General features: G+C 48.6%; 1 protein-coding gene across 1 annotated transcript in view; it reads left to right on the top strand.

Moving 5' to 3' along the window:
- The window catches only part of Iqgap1 (IQ motif containing GTPase activating protein 1), a 92076-nt gene extending 75135 nt beyond the window's left edge, over window positions 1-16941 (top strand). Inside the window, exons 27-38 of the mRNA XM_038313921.1 lie at window positions 204-344; window positions 435-519; window positions 1770-2002; window positions 2530-2662; window positions 4112-4214; window positions 4811-4946; window positions 5586-5673; window positions 7754-7966; window positions 8458-8624; window positions 8771-8893; window positions 11666-11774; window positions 14450-16941. Coding sequence (XP_038169849.1) covers window positions 204-344; window positions 435-519; window positions 1770-2002; window positions 2530-2662; window positions 4112-4214; window positions 4811-4946; window positions 5586-5673; window positions 7754-7966; window positions 8458-8624; window positions 8771-8893; window positions 11666-11774; window positions 14450-14563 — 1645 coding nt within the window. The 3' untranslated portion in view covers window positions 14564-16941. The remainder of the gene's footprint in view (window positions 1-203; window positions 345-434; window positions 520-1769; window positions 2003-2529; window positions 2663-4111; window positions 4215-4810; window positions 4947-5585; window positions 5674-7753; window positions 7967-8457; window positions 8625-8770; window positions 8894-11665; window positions 11775-14449) is intronic.
- The last annotated feature ends 669 nt before the right edge of the window (window positions 16942-17610 follow it).

Raw genomic sequence — 17610 nt, 5'->3', positions numbered from 1 at the left:
TTCTCAGGGCCTGCCACGTAAGACATCCATCACAGCTGAAAACCCAAGTGCAGATTCCGGCCCTAGCTTTACCAGCTCTGTGCAGAGGCGCTTCAGTCAGCAAACTTTCCGGGTTTTTCTTTTCATAAAAGATGAGTTTCCTGCCTCGAGAACTATCCTGGGGGTTGGTCTAACATTGCTGGGGGTCATTTCTGTTTTCTCAGCAAACTGCCCTATGATGTCACCCCTGAGCAAGCTTTGTCTCATGAAGAAGTGAAGACCAGGCTAGACAACTCCATCAGGAACATGAGGGCCGTGACAGACAAATTCCTCTCAGCGATCATCAGCTCTGTGGACAAGATCCCGTGAGTGCCGTCTGTTATGACCCCAGATCAACCCTGGCATTGATGGTGTACTCTGTGGCCCTGACCGCGATGTTTTTGTCCACCCCACAGTTACGGGATGCGCTTCATTGCCAAAGTGCTGAAGGACTCGCTGCACGAGAAGTTCCCTGACGCTGGCGAAGATGAGCTGCTGAAGGTGAGGGCATCTGAAGGCTGCCTGGGTCCCTGCCCTTCTCGTAGCCCCTAGAGACAGGTTAGAAACCCAGCTCTGACCACAGACCTGCAGGAAGTGCCCGAGTGGCAAGCGCCAATCCTGCTGCAGCTCGTCCTTGACTGTGAGCCTCAAACCAGCTGTAAATAGAAGGCGATAGCCCTTCTGATCCAATAGCTTCTGTTCATCTGAGAGACTCACAATGTCCACTGAATATAGGAAGTTGGATTTTTTTCCTGAGTCCTCCTTTCTCTGAAGCATTGCTCCCTCTCCTGGTGGCCAGGCGAATAGCGGCAAGCGCAGTTCCTTTGCTCCGCCCAGGCTTCGCTGCTGACTCTCCTTACTCGGCTATACTCTTTCTAGTTGTCTTTTTATTTTTTTAATCTGAACGCTCTTCTCTTCTCTCTCCTAGTTCTGTGCTTTCCTACAGTGAGGCCTCGGTTCTAGACTTTCTGTTCAGGTGAATTAATTTTACTTTTTTCTGGAACTCTAGGGGAGATGCTGTGATTGTCCTTGAGCTCCCCTGGGGAAGAGATGTGTGTTGAGTGAACTCCACTTCAGAGGCATGAACGTGGCCTTTGCAGTCTGCAGCATGCGGATGGTGGGGTCGGGCAGATGGCATTGTGCTAAATAGGGATAACTCTCGCTGTGCCCCGCAGCTTCATAGAAGCCCACCCATGAAAACCAAAGTGCAGGTGGATGGCAGCAGCCTTGGCTGCTACTGTCACATGTGAACAAAGGGCGTCCTGACATGTTGGATCACACAGCTTAAACGTCACTTATACGTTCTGAATCCATTCTTTTTTTTTTTTTTTTTTTTTTTTTTTTTTTTTTTTTTAATTCGAGACAGGGTTTCTCTGTAGCTTTAGAGCCTGTCTTGGAACTAGCTCTTATAGACCAGGCTGGCCTCGAACTCACAGAGATCCTCCTGCCTCTGCCTCCCGAGTGCTGGGGTTAAAGGTGTGCACCACCACTGCCCAGCTCAGAATCCATTCTTTCATTGACCCCTGGTAGTAGTATTTTGGGTTTTTTTATCCCCATACAGCCCCAGAACTATTTATTTATTTATTTCAAGTTCCAGGTCTTGAGGGAAGGCTATGTGCATGCATGCATGTCGGTGTGTCTTCTGTGTTTGCCTTTTCCTCACAGGACTGCATTTTCTCATGTTCATTGCTAGCACAGTCCCGCGGGGCTTCCTCGGCAGTGTGGAGTTTACGCCCACGCTTCTGTTTCAGATTATTGGTAACCTGCTCTACTACCGATACATGAACCCGGCTATCGTGGCTCCTGATGCCTTTGACATCATTGACCTGTCGGCTGGGGGCCAGCTCACCACAGACCAGCGCAGGAATCTGGGCTCCATTGCAAAGATGCTCCAGCACGCAGCTTCCAATAAGATGTTCCTGGGCGACAATGCCCACTTAGGCGTCATTAACGAATATCTTTCTCAGTCCTACCAGAAATTCAGGTAAGGGGCGGAGTAGACGATGCATAACCCAGCCTTTTATGATACTTTTGCCTGTTTGGTGTAAGGGGGATGTTGACCTCACAAATGAATTGAGAGATGCTCCACTCTTCTTGAGAAGTTTTGCATTTCTCTGTTGTTGTTGTTGTTGTTTTGGTTTTTTGGGGTTTTTTCTTTGTTTGTTTTCAAGATATGTTTTTTCTGTGTAGCCCTAGCTGTCCTGGGACTCACTCTGCAGGCCAGGCTGGTCTCAGGTTCAGAGGTCCATCTACCTCTGCCTTCCGAGTGCTGGGACTGACGGTGTATCCCACCACCTCCTGGTAGTTGAGTGATTCTTGTGGGTGGAAATAAAACTAACCAGAGAACTGACTATCCCAGAGCTGCCAGCCGGGAATTGAATAGCAAACATGAGGCCATTTTTCTAGAATGTCATTGTCTTGACTGCTTAGTGTCTGAACATGTGCTGGAAAGGCCTGAGTGCCTTCTCCACAGCTTCCACGCCAATGCCTCTTGCTGCCGCTTCTTTTCAGACGGTTTTTCCAAAGTGCCTGCGATGTCCCAGAACTGCAGGATAAATTTAACGTGGATGAGTATTCTGATCTGGTCACCCTCACCAAGCCGGTCATCTACATTTCCATTGGCGAAATCATCAACACCCACACCGTAAGTGTCCCCCCTTAATGACTTCATTTCATTGCACGTCCCTCATTACCTTCCCTGGCACCTGTCTCCTTGCTGAGGGCCAGGCATCTCATTTTGCTGTGATCTTGTTTTGTTTCCAAGGCGGGATTTCTCTGTGCCCTGGCTGTCCTGGAACTCTCTCTGTAGATCGGGCTGTTCTCAAACCCACAGAGATCCACCTGCCTCTGCCTCCTAAGTGCTGGGATTAAAGGCACCACCACCACCTGTACCCTATTGTGATCTTAATTGACCACAGCTCCTTGTAGTTTCTAATCCTTTTCTACTGCTGCTCTTTGTGGTGCTGGGAATGAAATCCAGGGCCTAGGTGTGCTAGGTGCTCTGTCCCTGAGCTACCCTCCAGCCGCGCTTCATACCGCAAATATCCGCTGTCCTGCAAATTAGCCCTAAGCCACATGCATCAGGATCTTCATGCTGACATTGCAAAGTGATGTTTGCAGCTGTATGACAGTGTCCTGACACAGCATCCCTAGGCATGGACTCCAAAAAGTGCATCGTGAGCGCAGACTTAGTGGCCTGGCGAAATGCTCTCTTTTATACCAGCCGCCCGACTCACTCCTCTCACACGGCCTGGAACACCAGCTTCTGTCCCTCCGTGGAAGCTCCCTAATTGTACAGGGTTTTCAAACACAATGTTCTTCTTCCTTTGTACATCAAGAAGTACAAATGAGTGGTGGTGGCGCACGCCTTTAATCCCAGCACTCAGAAGGCAGAGGCAGGTGGATTTCTGTGAGTTTGAGGCCAGCCTGGTCTACAAGAGCTAGTTCCAGGACAGGCTCCAAAAGCTATAGAGAAAAATTCCGTCTTGAAAAAGAAAGAAAGGAAGGAAGGAAGAAAGAAAGAGAAAGAAGAAAGAACTACGTGAAGACACATGTAAAATGTTGCTGGAGTTTCTGAAGACATTAGCTGGGGCAGTAGCTTGCATGAGACTTCATTGCGTGGCACTAAGATAATATTAGTGTGAATCTGGATGCTTCTTTTCTGAATAAAAAGATACTGTACATTGGCAGAGTTTAAAACCCAGCATTGGGAAACAAATAACAAAAAACAACCGAAACAAGCTATGTCCCCAGGGCCCTGAGCAAATCTCAGTGTTCGTCATATTGGTGCTTATCAGACGTAGCCATGAATTTAGTCTGTGCCCTGTGACTTTCTTACACAGGAGCATTTGAATCTGTTGTGGCCAGGAGGTAAAAGGGACCAGGCCAGGGTTTCCTGGTCTTTCACAGTGGACGCTGTTCCATGAAGTTCAGTGCCGCTTTGTCCCTCATGCTGTTTACTGGGTTAACTTGTTTGTCCCCTGGCCATGGTGGTTTTGTTGTTTGGCCTCTTTTGTGGAGCTCTCTGTTGGGCCATGCCAGCGGGGAGAGAGGGTTGAGGGTGAACGTGGGGTCAACCACTGGGTCTTTGCAGCTCCTGTTGGACCATCAGGATGCCATTGCTCCAGAGCACAATGACCCCATCCACGAACTGCTGGACGACCTTGGCGAGGTGCCCACCATTGAGTCCCTCATAGGTAATGTTCTTCATTGGCTACTGCAGATGAGCAGGGAGCACGTCAGGATTGTTGTCACCGCCTCTCTGTATCGAATTCTAGATACCCTGTGGGAGACAAAACCAACATAGACCCCCATCTATGAGCAGCTGAGTCCAGTGAAGCAGATGCTTTCAAATGCAAAGACAAAAATAATCATATATAATTAGAAAGTCTAAGTCCTATAAAGAAAAGGCTATTTTGAAGGGAGAATTTCAAGGTTACATTGTTGAAATTTTTTGAGAGGAGGAGTCTCACTTTGTGCTCCTCTCTGGCTTGGAACTCACTAAAAGACCAGGCTGGCTTCACACTCTCTCGGCCGAAGGCTGGGATTGGAGGTGTGCACCACCGTGCCCAGTGAAATGACTTTTTTACACATTTATGAAGTTACTGTATTACGGACCCTTTTGCTTAACCATTTGGCATATCTTCCTTCACTCCTCAGTAAAAATTGCCTGCCACACTTGAGTGCTCCTTCATCAAGAGTCCTGCTGACCTGCATGGTGTTTATTTGTGTTGTTTTCCTTCCAAAGTGTCTTTTTGTTACATTGACTCTCTCTACGTTCCCAAAACTACAGGGGAAAGTTGCGGCAATTTAAATGACCCCAACAAAGAGGCACTGGCTAAGACAGAAGTGTCTCTCACATTGACCAACAAGTTTGATGTACCCGGCGGCGAGAATGCAGAGATGGACGCTCGGACCATCTTACTGAAGTGAGTATTGGAAGGGAGGAGGAAGTGGCTTGGAACCCAGTTCACCTGCAGCCACCATCCTAGCCTCCCTTGCCCATCACAGCACTCACCGCCCTGCGCTGTGTTTGGCACAGGGCTTGCTTTGCTGATAGACAACTGCAACCTTGGAAACCCTCCCTGTACCACCTGTTGTAGTTCCTTGCTCTTTGTGCCAGTAACTGCTGCCCCATGGGTGCTGTAGCAAGGCGTTGTGGTGGTGATGGTGCTTCAGCCACCGCTTAGATCCAGTGACAAGGAGGTGGTGCTCACAGCCATGTTAGAACTAACTCCCAGCTTGCTGGGTGGTGGTGGCGCACACAGCCATGTTAAAACTAACTCCCAGCTTGCTGGGCGGTGGTGGCGCACACAGCCATGTTAAAACTAACTCCCAGCTTGCTGGGCGGTGGTGGCACACATAGCCATGTTAAAACTAACTCCCAGCTTGCTGGGCAGTGGCGGCGCACGCCTTTAATCCCAACACTCGGGAGGCAGAGGCAGGCGGATCTCTGTGAGTTCGAGGCCAGCCTGGTCTACAAGAGCTAGTTCCAGGGCTGGCTCCAGAGCTACAGAGAAACTCTGTTTCCACAAACAAAACAAAACAAAATTCCTATCTCATTGCAGCACAAAACGTTTGATTGTGGATGTCATCCGGTTCCAGCCAGGAGACACCCTGACTGAAATCCTAGAGACCCCAGCCACCAGTGAACAGGTACACGAAGGTTTCACACTTGTCCCTCTTGAACTGGATGAGATCTTCTATGGTAGGAGCATCCCTGGATAGGTGGTAGGGGTACAGGGAAGGGATGGGACTTGAGGGTGAGCATGGATCTAACTTTGGGACAGTAATAATTAGGGCTCATCTGACTAAGAAAGTTGGTGGCTTCTGAACCCAGAAAGTGTTCTTTGGACATGAAACGCCCTTTCCCTTACAAGCAGATGAGAGAAACAGAGAGGAAGGAGGGGGGGATGGACAAGAACTTAATCTGGGGCAGAGCAGTCTGTCTAGGAATTGAATGCCTGTCTTATAGCTGTAATTGCATGGATACCTTGGTTATGTCTGTAAAAGTGCAGGATGTGGCTCCACACTTAAAGACCAGTTAGGAAAATTGTAATACATACATCTGAAACCATAAGACCCTTCGAAATTAACTATAGTATCAATTATAAAAATGCCAGGAGGGGGACAGGTGGTAGTGGCACATGCCTTTATTTTTATTTTTATTTTTTTTGGTTTTTTCGAGACAGGGTTTCCCTGTAGTTTCTAGAGCCTGTCCTGGATCTAGCTCTTGTAGATCAGGCTGGCCTCGAACTCAGAGATCCTCCTGCCTCTGCCTCCCTAGTGCTGGGATTAAAGGCGTGCACCACCGCCGCCCGGCTGGTACATGCCTTTAATCCAAGCTTTCGGGAGGCAGAGGCAGGTGGATCTCTGAGTTCAAGGCCAGCCTTTCCTAAGAGTGAGTTCTAGAACAGCCAGGACTGTTACACAGAGAAACCCTATCTCAATAAACAACAAAACAAAGACAAAAACAAAACAAAACAAAATGTCAGAGTGCTGGAGAGTAGGCTCAGCAGGTAGGAGCACTAACTGTTCTTCCAGAGGGAGGACCTGGGTTCAGTTCCCAGCATCCACATGGCAGCTTAAAACTGTCTGTAACTCCAAGATCTGACACCCTCACACAGACACACATGCAGGCAGAACACCAACGCACATAAAATAAAAGTTAAAAACAAACAAACAAACCAGAAGTTGCTGGATATGGTGGTCGTGCCTTTGATCTCAGCAAAGATATCTGTGAATTCAAGGCCAGCATGGTCTACATTGCTAGTTCCAGGCCACCCTGGCTACACAGTTAGACTCTGTCTCAAACAAAACAAAACCAAACCCCAGAGTTTTCGAGGTGGCGGCCAGTGAGGAACAGAGTATCAGGAAGTCAAGCCACACTGAGGATCGGCCATGACAGGAAACAAGAGAATCCGCCGGGGCCAACGAGGGGGGAATACAGTGACTCCGGGGTGAAGATGGGGAGGGGTTGCAATGCTGAGGGTGGAGTTATCTGGAACTCCAGAGCTCAGACTGGGTGAGGAGATGGTGATGACAGCCGTGGGTGCCAAGGTCAGAAAAAGACTCTGACATTGTTAAAGAGGGATCTGGTGGGCCTGGAAGTATTCAATATTATCCCAGCTCCATAGGAGGGTAAGACAGGAAGATTACCAAATTCAAGACCAGCTAGCTAGGCTAGCTGGCAAGTAGCCTAGTCTCAGTGTTTTTTTAAAGAAGCAAGGAAAAGGGTAAGAAAGCATGGCAGAGTGTAAGGAAGGGTTCCTTGATGCGACACCACGCTTGTTTGCAGCATGCTTGAGAGCAGAGGGCAGGAACCTGCTTCAGCTCAGGCAGCGAGTCAGGGGCAATTGGCAAGCTTTTCACCAGGCACTGCTGTTGCATTAATTTGTGTAGTTATATTGAGCCACATCTTGAATAAAATAACAGAGGCTTCAACATCCCAAATCAAGCTAGGGAAAGACAACGATTTCCTAGCTCACGGAATCTAGTTTTCTGACTACACCTCGTGGCAAGAGAGCCGAGCATCCAGACTCACAGCTGTACTCCTGTACTCTGCTAGGCAGAATGAGAGGTTTCACCTTGATGCTGTTCCTCGTTTGGCATTTAGTAGAGGGAGGGAGTTTGCGGTGAGTGTGAGAACTCTGCATCCGAGCACAGATTTGCTAGAGGGGTCCAAGTTTAGGGCTGCTATGGTGAGCTTATCCAGTGTTCTTGTTGGCATCTGTAGGAAGCTGAGCATCAGAGGGCCATGCAGAGACGCGCTATCCGGGATGCCAAAACCCCTGACAAGATGAAGAAGTCGAAACCCATGAAGGAGGATAACAACCTCAGCCTTCAGGAGAAGAAGGAGAAAATTCAGGCTGGCCTAAAGAAGCTAACAGAACTCGGGACTGTGGACCCAAAGAACAAATACCAGGAACTCATCAACGACATTGCCAAGGTACTGCATGAGGGGACAGCATGTGGTGGCCCGGCCTTGTTTACGGTCAGTACTCCAGGAGCTCGTGAAAGGACAGTAGCCACTCAGACCACAGCATAGCTCCTCATATGCAGGCCTTTTCCACAATAGCTACGGAATATATACACTTGATTTGTGCGAATCTCCCCAAGTCAGGGCCCAGAGTTCTGATTTCACTGAGATAATGCTGTCTGCACCTACGAACTTGGTTTTTTTCTTCCCTCTCAGGACAGCATGTTTCTGAGGCTTAGACCTAAAGTAAAGTCTAAAAACACAAAACCCTGAGCACACAGCTCCCTGTTGCCAGAGGATACAGGCAGATGAGATCTGGATCTCATTTAGGTCGTGAAAGCTGGTCCCTGCCTGCTAAGAACAGTTGTTAAGTTTGAGTTCAGCCCAGCTGCGTTGTAGAGTTCGTGAAGGGTGCTGGTTCAAGGGGCACGGTCTCCCTAATTCCCATGACTGTGCCTCAGGATATCCGGAATCAGCGGAGGTACAGGCAGAGGAGGAAAGCCGAGCTGGTGAAGCTGCAGCAGACGTACGCAGCTCTGAACTCTAAGGCTACCTTCTACGGAGAGCAGGTGGATTACTACAAGAGCTACATCAAAACCTGCTTGGATAACTTGGCCAGCAAGGGCAAGTGAGTCTCTGTTTTAAGTCATTTCCGGGGTCGTTGGAGGGGTGGGAAGAGTGCAATGAGAGAGTCTGGCCTCACTTCCACGATGTCTAAGACGGATAGTGGATTACGTAAAGTCCTCATAATGTGGTCTCTATTTCCCTTCACAGGGTCTCCAAAAAGCCTAGGGAAATGAAAGGCAAGAAAAGCAAAAAGATTTCCCTGAAATACACAGCAGCAAGGCTACATGAAAAAGGAGTTCTTCTGGAAATTGAGGACCTCCAAGCAAATCAGTGAGTGTTTCCTTCTTCTGTGCATGTGTATGTGCTGGTGTCTGTGTGTGTGTGTGCTGGTGTGTGCGTGTGTGCATGTATGTGTGTATGTGCGTGTGTGTGTGCTGGTGTGTGCGTGTGTGTATGTGCTGGTGTGTGTGTGTATGTGTGCTGGTGTCTGTGTGTGTGCTGGTGTCTGTGTGTGTGCTGGTGTGTGTGTGTGCTGGTGTGTGTGTGTGCTGGTGTGTGTGTGTGCTGGTGTCTGTGTGTGTGCTGGTGTCTGTGTGTGTGCTGGTGTGTGTGTGTGCTGGTGTGTGTGTGTGCTGGTGTGTCTGTGCGTGTGTGTATGTGCTGGTGTGCGTGTGTGTATGTGCTGGTGTGTGTGTGTGTGTGTGTGTGCGTGTGTGTGAGCATGGAGGCCTGTCAGTGCTGTCAGTGTCACGGTGTCAGGTGCCCTCTTCCTCTTCACCCTCACCCTTATCTTCAGAGGCTCAGACCTTCACTGAATCTGGAGCGCATCAGTTCTGCTGGGCTGCTGGCTAGAAAGCCCCTGGGCTCCGCCTGTGTCCACCACCCTCATTCCCAGTGCTGTGCTTACAGGGATGTTGAGGATCTGAGCTGAGGTCCTCATGTTGAGGCGGTAGCATTTTCCTGCAGAGCCATTTCTTCCCAGAATATTTCCATTTCAACTTGGTTTTAGAACCTTTTTTTAAAATTTGAATTCATCCTGCTGTTATCTTATTATTTTTATTCTCTTTCTCTTTTATATATGTTTTTAATGTGCAGAGCTAGGTTTTACAAACAGTTCATTAGCCTGGCAATAAGAAGACAATGCATTTTAAAATTATGTTTATTTTATCCGTGTGCACATACATACAGCACAGTGTATACATGGAGGTAAAATGACAGCTTGCAGGAGCTGGTTCTCCTCTACGACGTGGGCCCCAGGGACGGAACTCTAGCAGTCAAGCTTGAGGACAGGCGCCTTCACTCCTCAGAAGTCTGCCACCTGAGAATGAATTTCTTTTTCCCATTGACTCCAGTGTGTGTACACGCACATCGTAATCTCACCTCTTAGAATCAGGAAGCCGTTCCCTCATTTTCTGTGTCTGACCAAGATATACTGTCTTAGTTCCCTTCTACTGCTGTGACAAAATACAGTGACCTCAACAACTTAGAAAAGGCAGCATTGGTCTCAGAGAGTCAGCCCATGATCATGGTGGCAGGGACACTGGCAGCAGCCAGGCGGGCACAGCATTGGTGCAGTAGCAGAAAAGTCACCTCTGATCCACAAAGTAGTAAGCAGACAGAGAGAGCAAGGCTAGACCTGGTTTGGGCTTCTGACATCTCAAAGCCAGTGGCACACCTCCTCCAACAAGGCCACGCCTAATCCAACAAGGCCGCACCTCCTAATCCTTCCCAAACCATTCCACTAACTGGGGCCCAACATTCAAACACGAGCCTCATTGAAACCACCATGTGTGCCCTCACAAAGCATTTGCTTGGTTCCACACAGGGAGCAGCTGCATCCTTCCAGGAAGCCCAGCTTGCTTTGCCCAGGTCAGAATAGTTCAGGTCTCTGATCCAGTGTCCTCTGGCAGCCCTGGCATTTTAAAAACTATTACAAAAACACACAACATAGCGTTCACATTGTAACCATTTTCAAGGGTGTAGTTCAGGGTTCGTTGCTAGGAGGTTTTCACCTGGCACGTTCCCTCCCTGTGTTCCCCTCTCGCCAGCCTCCGGGCCCTGCCATGCTCTTCATGATCCGCATGTGACTGCATTAGTCACCTCACATACATGAAGCCGTGCACTTCTTACCTTTTGTGACTGGCTCGGACATTCACTTAGCCTGATGGCCTAGAGATTTAACCACATGACAGGATTTCCTTCGTTTTTAATTTTAAGGCTTAATGATATTCCATTGTCTGTACCACATTTTGTTTCTCGTTCATGCACGGATAGACGGGCACTGTTTCCGCTTCTAAGCTATTGCGAGAGCCAAGTCTTCCGGTGCATGCCCAGAAGTGGGGGGAGGACCATGTGGTACCTCACACTCTGACTGTCTCTGAGCACGGATTCTGTGGGTGCTCTTTTATCCTTGGTGTCCTCTTGCGCACCTGGGTGGCTCTCTGTTGTCTTTCCATGCCCTGGAAGTGTGGGGTGATGCACTTTGTTCTCTTGGGGAGCAGCGTAACCCTACTTGTTGCCGGTACCGTGGAGCTTCCTGTCCTGGGGCAGCGTGTACTTGGCACGCTTAAGTGTACACATGTGCTCTGTCCACCAGAGCCTCTGCTTCTTGCCGACTCTCTCTGCTTTACCCAGTCAGCTCTCCCTAGCTGCAATCACTCTCCTCCCTCAGCTCCCAAGACAGGGTTCTCTATGTAGTCTGCCTGTCCTGGAGCTCACTCTGTAGACCAGGCTGGCCCTGAATTCAGAGATCTGTCTGCCTCTGCCTCCTGAGTGCTAGGATTATGGGTGTGAGCCACCACACATGGCTCCTTTATCTCCTTTTATGACTAACTTTCTACGGTAGCTTCAGGGAAGAGCCCCTGGCATCATCGCTTTGGGTCGGTGTGGCATTCCCTGTGGGTCCTCTTTGAGCAGAATGCAAATGCTTCTTGGAAGAAGAGACCATTTCTCTCTCCTGGAGGGCATGGGAGGATGTCCTGCCCATGGTGCCTCCCCTGCAGAACTCTGGTCCTGTACCTTCTACCGATGTCCCCTCCCCCACCTCAGAGTATCATTACCTGAAAACATGAAGCTCACCCGTATGGTGTTGTGTTTCAACAGGTTTAAAAATGTTATCTTTGAAATCGGTCCAACAGAAGAAGTTGGAGACTTTGAAGTGAAAGCCAAGTTCATGGGAGTTCAAATGGAGACTTTCATGTTGCATTATCAGGTGGGTACACACAGGCTTGAACCTGAAGCTCTCGGATGAAGTGGGAGGAAAAGATAAGAGAAGGCCCTTTGGAGAAGGCTGCCTACAAAGGGCTCAGCGCCTAGTGGATGGGAGAAGCCAAGGGTTTGGGGAGTTGGGCATGGCCTGTTGCCCTCTGAGAGCTCTCAAGGTGTCTGAGCTTCAGAGCGCATTGGTAACTGAAGTTGCGCTCTGCGCGTCCTGAAATGACGTCCTGACCTTGACGGAAGTGCCTAATTGCAAGTATTGGCAGCTGGGAAGCGTGTGCTCCTCGGTACTTGAGATTTTTTTTCCTCATTTGGATTTGATGTGGATACTTTGGTTAGGTATGTTACTGAAAAAATATGGGCAAGTTGCATCTTTGTAAATCAGAATCACACTTTAAATTCAAAATGAACTGTGTAATGATTTGTTTTGTAACATAATTATCCCTAATTTTTAAGTATCTTCATTTTTTTTTTTTTCCTGGTGCTCAGATTTAACCCTTACAGGCTTGTGCTTGCTAAGCAAAAAGTTTCCCACTAAGCTCAATTTCCAACCCCAAATATCTAATTTTGGAAAGTGGTAGGAATCTCATGTAGCACAAGCAAGGCTCAAATGCACTATGTAGTTGAGGCTGGCCTTGAACTCCTGACCCTCTTGTTTCTCCCAGATGCTAGGATTATAGGTATATGCCACCATGCCTAACTGCCTAAATATCTACTTTTGCACATTAAAAAATAACTACGCAGTGGGGATGATGGTACACAATCCTAGCACTCAGGATACAGAGGAGGATTCAGAGTTAGAGGCCAGCCTGGACTTCATTGTGCATTCCAGGCCAGGCTGTGTAGTGAAAGCCATCTTCAAAATCCAAAGCCAAAAATCATCAGAAAGCTGGGAGGATCATAAGCAGGGTCCAGACCCCTCTAGCTTTGTGTGTGTGCTGCCTCATAGGCCTCCTAGTTCTGTTGATTGGTTTATCATTTTTGCAGTGCTGGGAATCAAACCCAGGGCCTCCCACATGCTCTGGTGCCAAACTCTACTCCTCCATGTCTTCTCCTTGCCCTGCTTCACACTGCTGTGGCCTGGCAGATGAAGCGAATGCCTTCTGTGAGCACAGGATGCTATCTCCTCACATAATCGGCTGCCTTTCCTCTCCCCCTGCCTGTCTTCTGCCCCCATCAAACAGTGAGCACTTGGCGTGGCATGCATTGTCTGTTGCCTCCCCTGCAGCCTTTCCCCACAGCCTCCTTGGCAGCTCTTTCCTTTGCCTCAGCAGCCCAGAGAGACATCCTCTGTTGACGGTGTGAGCTGATTCATAGTTCCCTGCCAGCCCCAAAACTGTGAACTCTTAAAACAATCTGTCTCTTAGTCATCTCCATTTCCTTCTCGGGAACCAGGAGTCTCTCAGAGCATATTAATCCAATAAACGTGAAGGATTTCTCCATACACTGTTCCTAAGAACTGCTACACACAAGCCCTTACCCCATGGGTCTCAGCGTGTGTAGAGGCCAGCGCATCTGCTAAGGAAGCACACGCCGATGCTCAGATTTGTGAACTTGTCTGGTTCACAGGTGCGTGGGTTAGTTAGGTCAGGCAAAGAGGACGCACCACGGTCCCCAGCCTCGTGACACTGCTGTCCCTTCATGCCCTTTGACCCTGGCCTTCTCGTCGCCGTCTCGCAAGTTTAGCGGTAGAGACCCCGACAGTGTGATAGAGGCCTCCAGGACAGCAGAGAGTGCTGAGAAAACAGCCCGCGTCACGTCTGGACCACCCCAAAGCCAGCTGTTCTTGATGGCCATGCCACCCAACACCCGTGAGCCTCAGCAGCTCTCTCTTAACATTCAGATAGTCACACTTCAGAGGGTTCTGGTGGCAACTTGAAGAGATACCTGTATAAAGTGCCTAAGCGAAGCCTCCCAGAGGCCTGGCATCCGATGGCCGTGTGGTCCTCTTTGCAGTAGAAAACCTTTCTCATGCGGAGTAGACGTCAGAGTCTGGCAGGGCTGGGGCTGCACATCAGAGTACACATTCAGCCTTCAGAGGCCCTGGGTTCAGTCTCCTAAACACAAGAGCCCGTTAGATCATGGAGCAGAGATGTGGCTCTCGGTTGGTAGAATGCTTGTCTGGCACAGTGGCACATGCCCATTGTCCCAGACCTGGAGACAGTAGTTTGAGGGCTGCCTGTCCCTGTCCCAAATAAGACTGTGTCTTAAAAGAAAAGAATCTAGTGAGTCCTGATCTAGCCAGTCTCGTTTTCAGCCACTCGCGTATTTCACCACGAATTGAAATGTCTTTATTACTCTTACACGGATACTAATACTTCTAACCCACAGCTGAAACGGAATGGGGAAATGTCATTGTAACTTCTGAAATAAGGTTTAAATGTATGTATTTTAACTGAACACACCCCCTCTGTGTTTAGAATATTTTACTATAAACTTAATGATCCCCTAAGACCAAGTTAGCCTGCAGCCCCCAGGCTAACCGGCTAGCACTCTCTGTTGCCCAGCACGCGGGGTGGCTGTGTCTCTGCACTGGGACCTTCTCGTCTCATTCACTGCACCTCACACCTGGCACATAAGGCCTGCCTCACCCCTCCTGCTCCTCCCTTCATGGGGCCCTTCCTTTTCTTGTTCCAGATTTGACGGTTAAAATGTTTCCTTTTCAAACAGGACTTGCTGCAGCTACAGTATGAAGGGGTTGCAGTCATGAAGTTATTTGACAGAGCTAAAGTAAACGTCAACCTCCTGATCTTCCTTCTCAACAAGAAGTTCTATGGGAAGTAACTGGTCCTTTGCTGCCAGCCCAAAGAATTCAAAAAGACAATGCCTTACTGCTGCCCTTCTAGGATCCTCCATTACTTCTTGGAAGCAAAGACCTGGTCCAGCCGTGCCTCCGTCTCACACTCCCAGAGCCCCGTGTTTAAGTCCTCTCCCTCCGACGGGGCGTTCAGTGTCCTCTTGTAATAGTGAAGTTGTATTTCAGGCTTCAAATTACACCCCCTCCATCCCGCTTCCTTCATTTTCTTCCACCATGTAGGAAAGAGTGGAGCCCCACCCAGTCCCATTCTGTTAGGGTCTCCTAGGTGGTGTGTGTTTTACTTAGCAATAAGGATGGTGGAATTCAAGTTCTTATTTAGCAGTGAATAGCGCAAGCACATCAGATTCACGGTGAAGGATGACCCATGCGAGCAATCAGTGGATGAAGACTGTGACATCTTCCATTCCGCTGCCCTTGTGGGCGGAGCTAATTCCAAGTCACCGTTCACTGTTCATATAAAGCAGCTTCAGGAGAAAAAGAGCAGCTGCTTTTGAATTCACCATTAAATTTGGGCAGCGCTCTTAGCATCATAGTCCTTCCTGGTGAAGGAGAACCCATAATCATAGCCGGCCTTTAGAGACACTGAGCCAGCCGAGGCACCCGCTCGGAGCAGTGCACTGAGCTCCATTCAGGGACAGTGTCCGCTCCCTCCCTCCCTCCCACAAAGGGATGGCTTACCCTAGCCCGAAATGTAATGTTTTTCAAAACTATTTGTATTCCCAGAGTGCCTTACTAAAGTATAGATTTATTTCTTAAGATGTGAGCAATAGGAGTCTTAAAGATTTGTAAAATGCTTTAGAAGACCCTGAGAAAGGGGCGTTTCTTATTGGGTTATCTGTATATCTGAATTCCCAAAGCTTCTCTATGGCTACAAGTAGGGTTTATATCTTAGCAACAGCAGCCGGTCCATGTCATGTTGGGAGTCCACACCCATTCCCACTCTCCTCTGCCGCCACATCCGTGCTATTATTCCGAGGACCCTGGACCCTCAGGCGCTGACTGTTCGGTTTCAGACATTGAATTTGGAAACCTCTGCTCTTAGATTAAAAATCATAAACTTTAAAAAAGAATCTGTTTATCCAAAAAGATAGATAAATCATACTACTGAGCCTTCAACTTCTTCGATGTTTTGGTTCAGTAGTCTTGCATAAAACATAAAACTTAAACTAATATTACCGAGTTTACTGATGGATATTGAAGGCCAATGAGCCGTTTGAATTAGTGACAAGATAGCCAGGTGGGGGCACACGCCCTTCACCCCAGGTCTTGGGAGGCAGAGGCAGAGGCAGGTGGATCTCTGTGAATTTGAGGTCAGCCTGATCTGCAAGTTCCAGGACATCCAAGATGGTTACAAAGAGAAAGCCTGTCTCAGCCCTCCCCTCACCGTGGTTAATTAGTGACAGATATGTAGCATGTTTCTGTTGCAAGTATAAGCCTTGGAAAAGTGTCCTTCGGAGTCCACATGGGCCTCCATGAGTGGGTACAGGTAGCGGTGGCTGCTGGGGAAGGATCTGCCACCAGTGATCCTGTTTTTCATTAAGGTTTTGGAACATAATTTTCTCAGAAAATACTGTCTATAGGTTAAAGGAAAATGCTCAGGCTGGCATGGTAGTACATACCTATAGTCCCAGTGACCAGAGGCCGAGGCAGGAGAATCACTAAATCAAAGCCAGCCTGGGTTACATAGCCATACCCTATTTCAGAGAGAGAGAAAAAAAAAATTGAAGAGACACTGTTATAACCAGCATCACCTCAAACAGGACCAACAGATGTGTCCAGTGTTCTTTTTTTTTCTTTCTCTCCCCCCCACCTTTTTTTTTTTTTTTTTTGAGACAGGAGACAGGGTCTCTAACTTTGGCTATACTGGAATTCTCTGCAAGCCAAGCTGCCCTAGAACTCACAGATAGCCGCCTGCTTCTGCCTCCCAAGTGCCATGATTAAAGGCATGAGCCGCCGTGTCTGATTCCAAGCATGTTTTATTAAAAAGAATGCCCATCACGAGCGTAGTCACGTCGGCCGCCTCCAAGACAGTAACGAGTCCAGATGGCAGTGCCTTCAGATGTCCCCGTAACTGGAAGGCTGCTGCTTCCCTGAATGCCCAGCCAGAACTGTGCCCCGTGCCCTCGGAGACCTTCCCATGGCTGCTGTGGGGCCCTGCTGTAAGCAGCACAGGTCACCTGGCGAGCCTCAGCTTGGCACACCGGAGTCGTGCCGCACGTGTGTTATTTATTAGCCGCAGCCGTCTGTCTTGGCTCCCTCCTCCTCTCTGACCTTCTCTCTGACCAGCCATCATGACATTTGCTATGAATTTACTTCCTCCCAAGAATTTGGACTGGCCGTCGGATTGTTGCTACATACAATCGCCTTTGTATCTCTGTATGAAATAAAAGGTCATTTGTCCCTGTTTGTGTTTATTTTCCTGTCACTGTTAGCAGTTCCTGTTAAACAGTGTTAGCTAGAATGAGCTTAGATCACCACTCCCCTTTGTAGTCGCTTTTAAAAAGAACAAACCACGTCTGCCTTCGAGCCACTGAATGCCACTTTTTTTTTGTTTGTTTGTTATTTTGGTTTTTTGGTTTTTCGAGACAGGGTTTCTCTGCAGCTTTAGAGCCTGTCCTGGAGCTAGCTCTTGTAGACCAGGCTGGTCTCGAACTCACAGAGATCCGCCTGCCTCTGCCTCCCGAGTGCTGGGATTAAAGGCGTGCGCCACCACCGCCCGGCTGAATGCCACTTTTAAATTATATTTATTTTGTGGGTATGGAAGTCAGAGCACAACTTGGGAGTTGGTTCTCTCCTCCCACTACATGGGTCCCAGGGATCAAATTCAGGTTGTCCTGTTTGGTAGCAGGTGCTTACCTGCTAAGCCATCTCACCAACTCTTTGATTATTGACTTTTTTTAAAAAAGAGTTACACACACACACATTCTTTCTGCTTGTACACCTGCACTCCAGAAGAAGGCATCAGATCCTTCTTCTGAAGGAACGTGGTTGCTGGGAATTGAACTCAGGACCT

This window comes from Arvicola amphibius, chromosome 12 (assembly GCF_903992535.2).
Source record: "Arvicola amphibius chromosome 12, mArvAmp1.2, whole genome shotgun sequence".
In the NCBI taxonomy this organism is placed as follows: Eukaryota; Metazoa; Chordata; class Mammalia; order Rodentia; family Cricetidae; genus Arvicola; species Arvicola amphibius.
The sequence above is the reverse complement of the archived record's forward strand: the minus strand, read 5'-3'. Positions and strand labels throughout refer to the sequence as shown.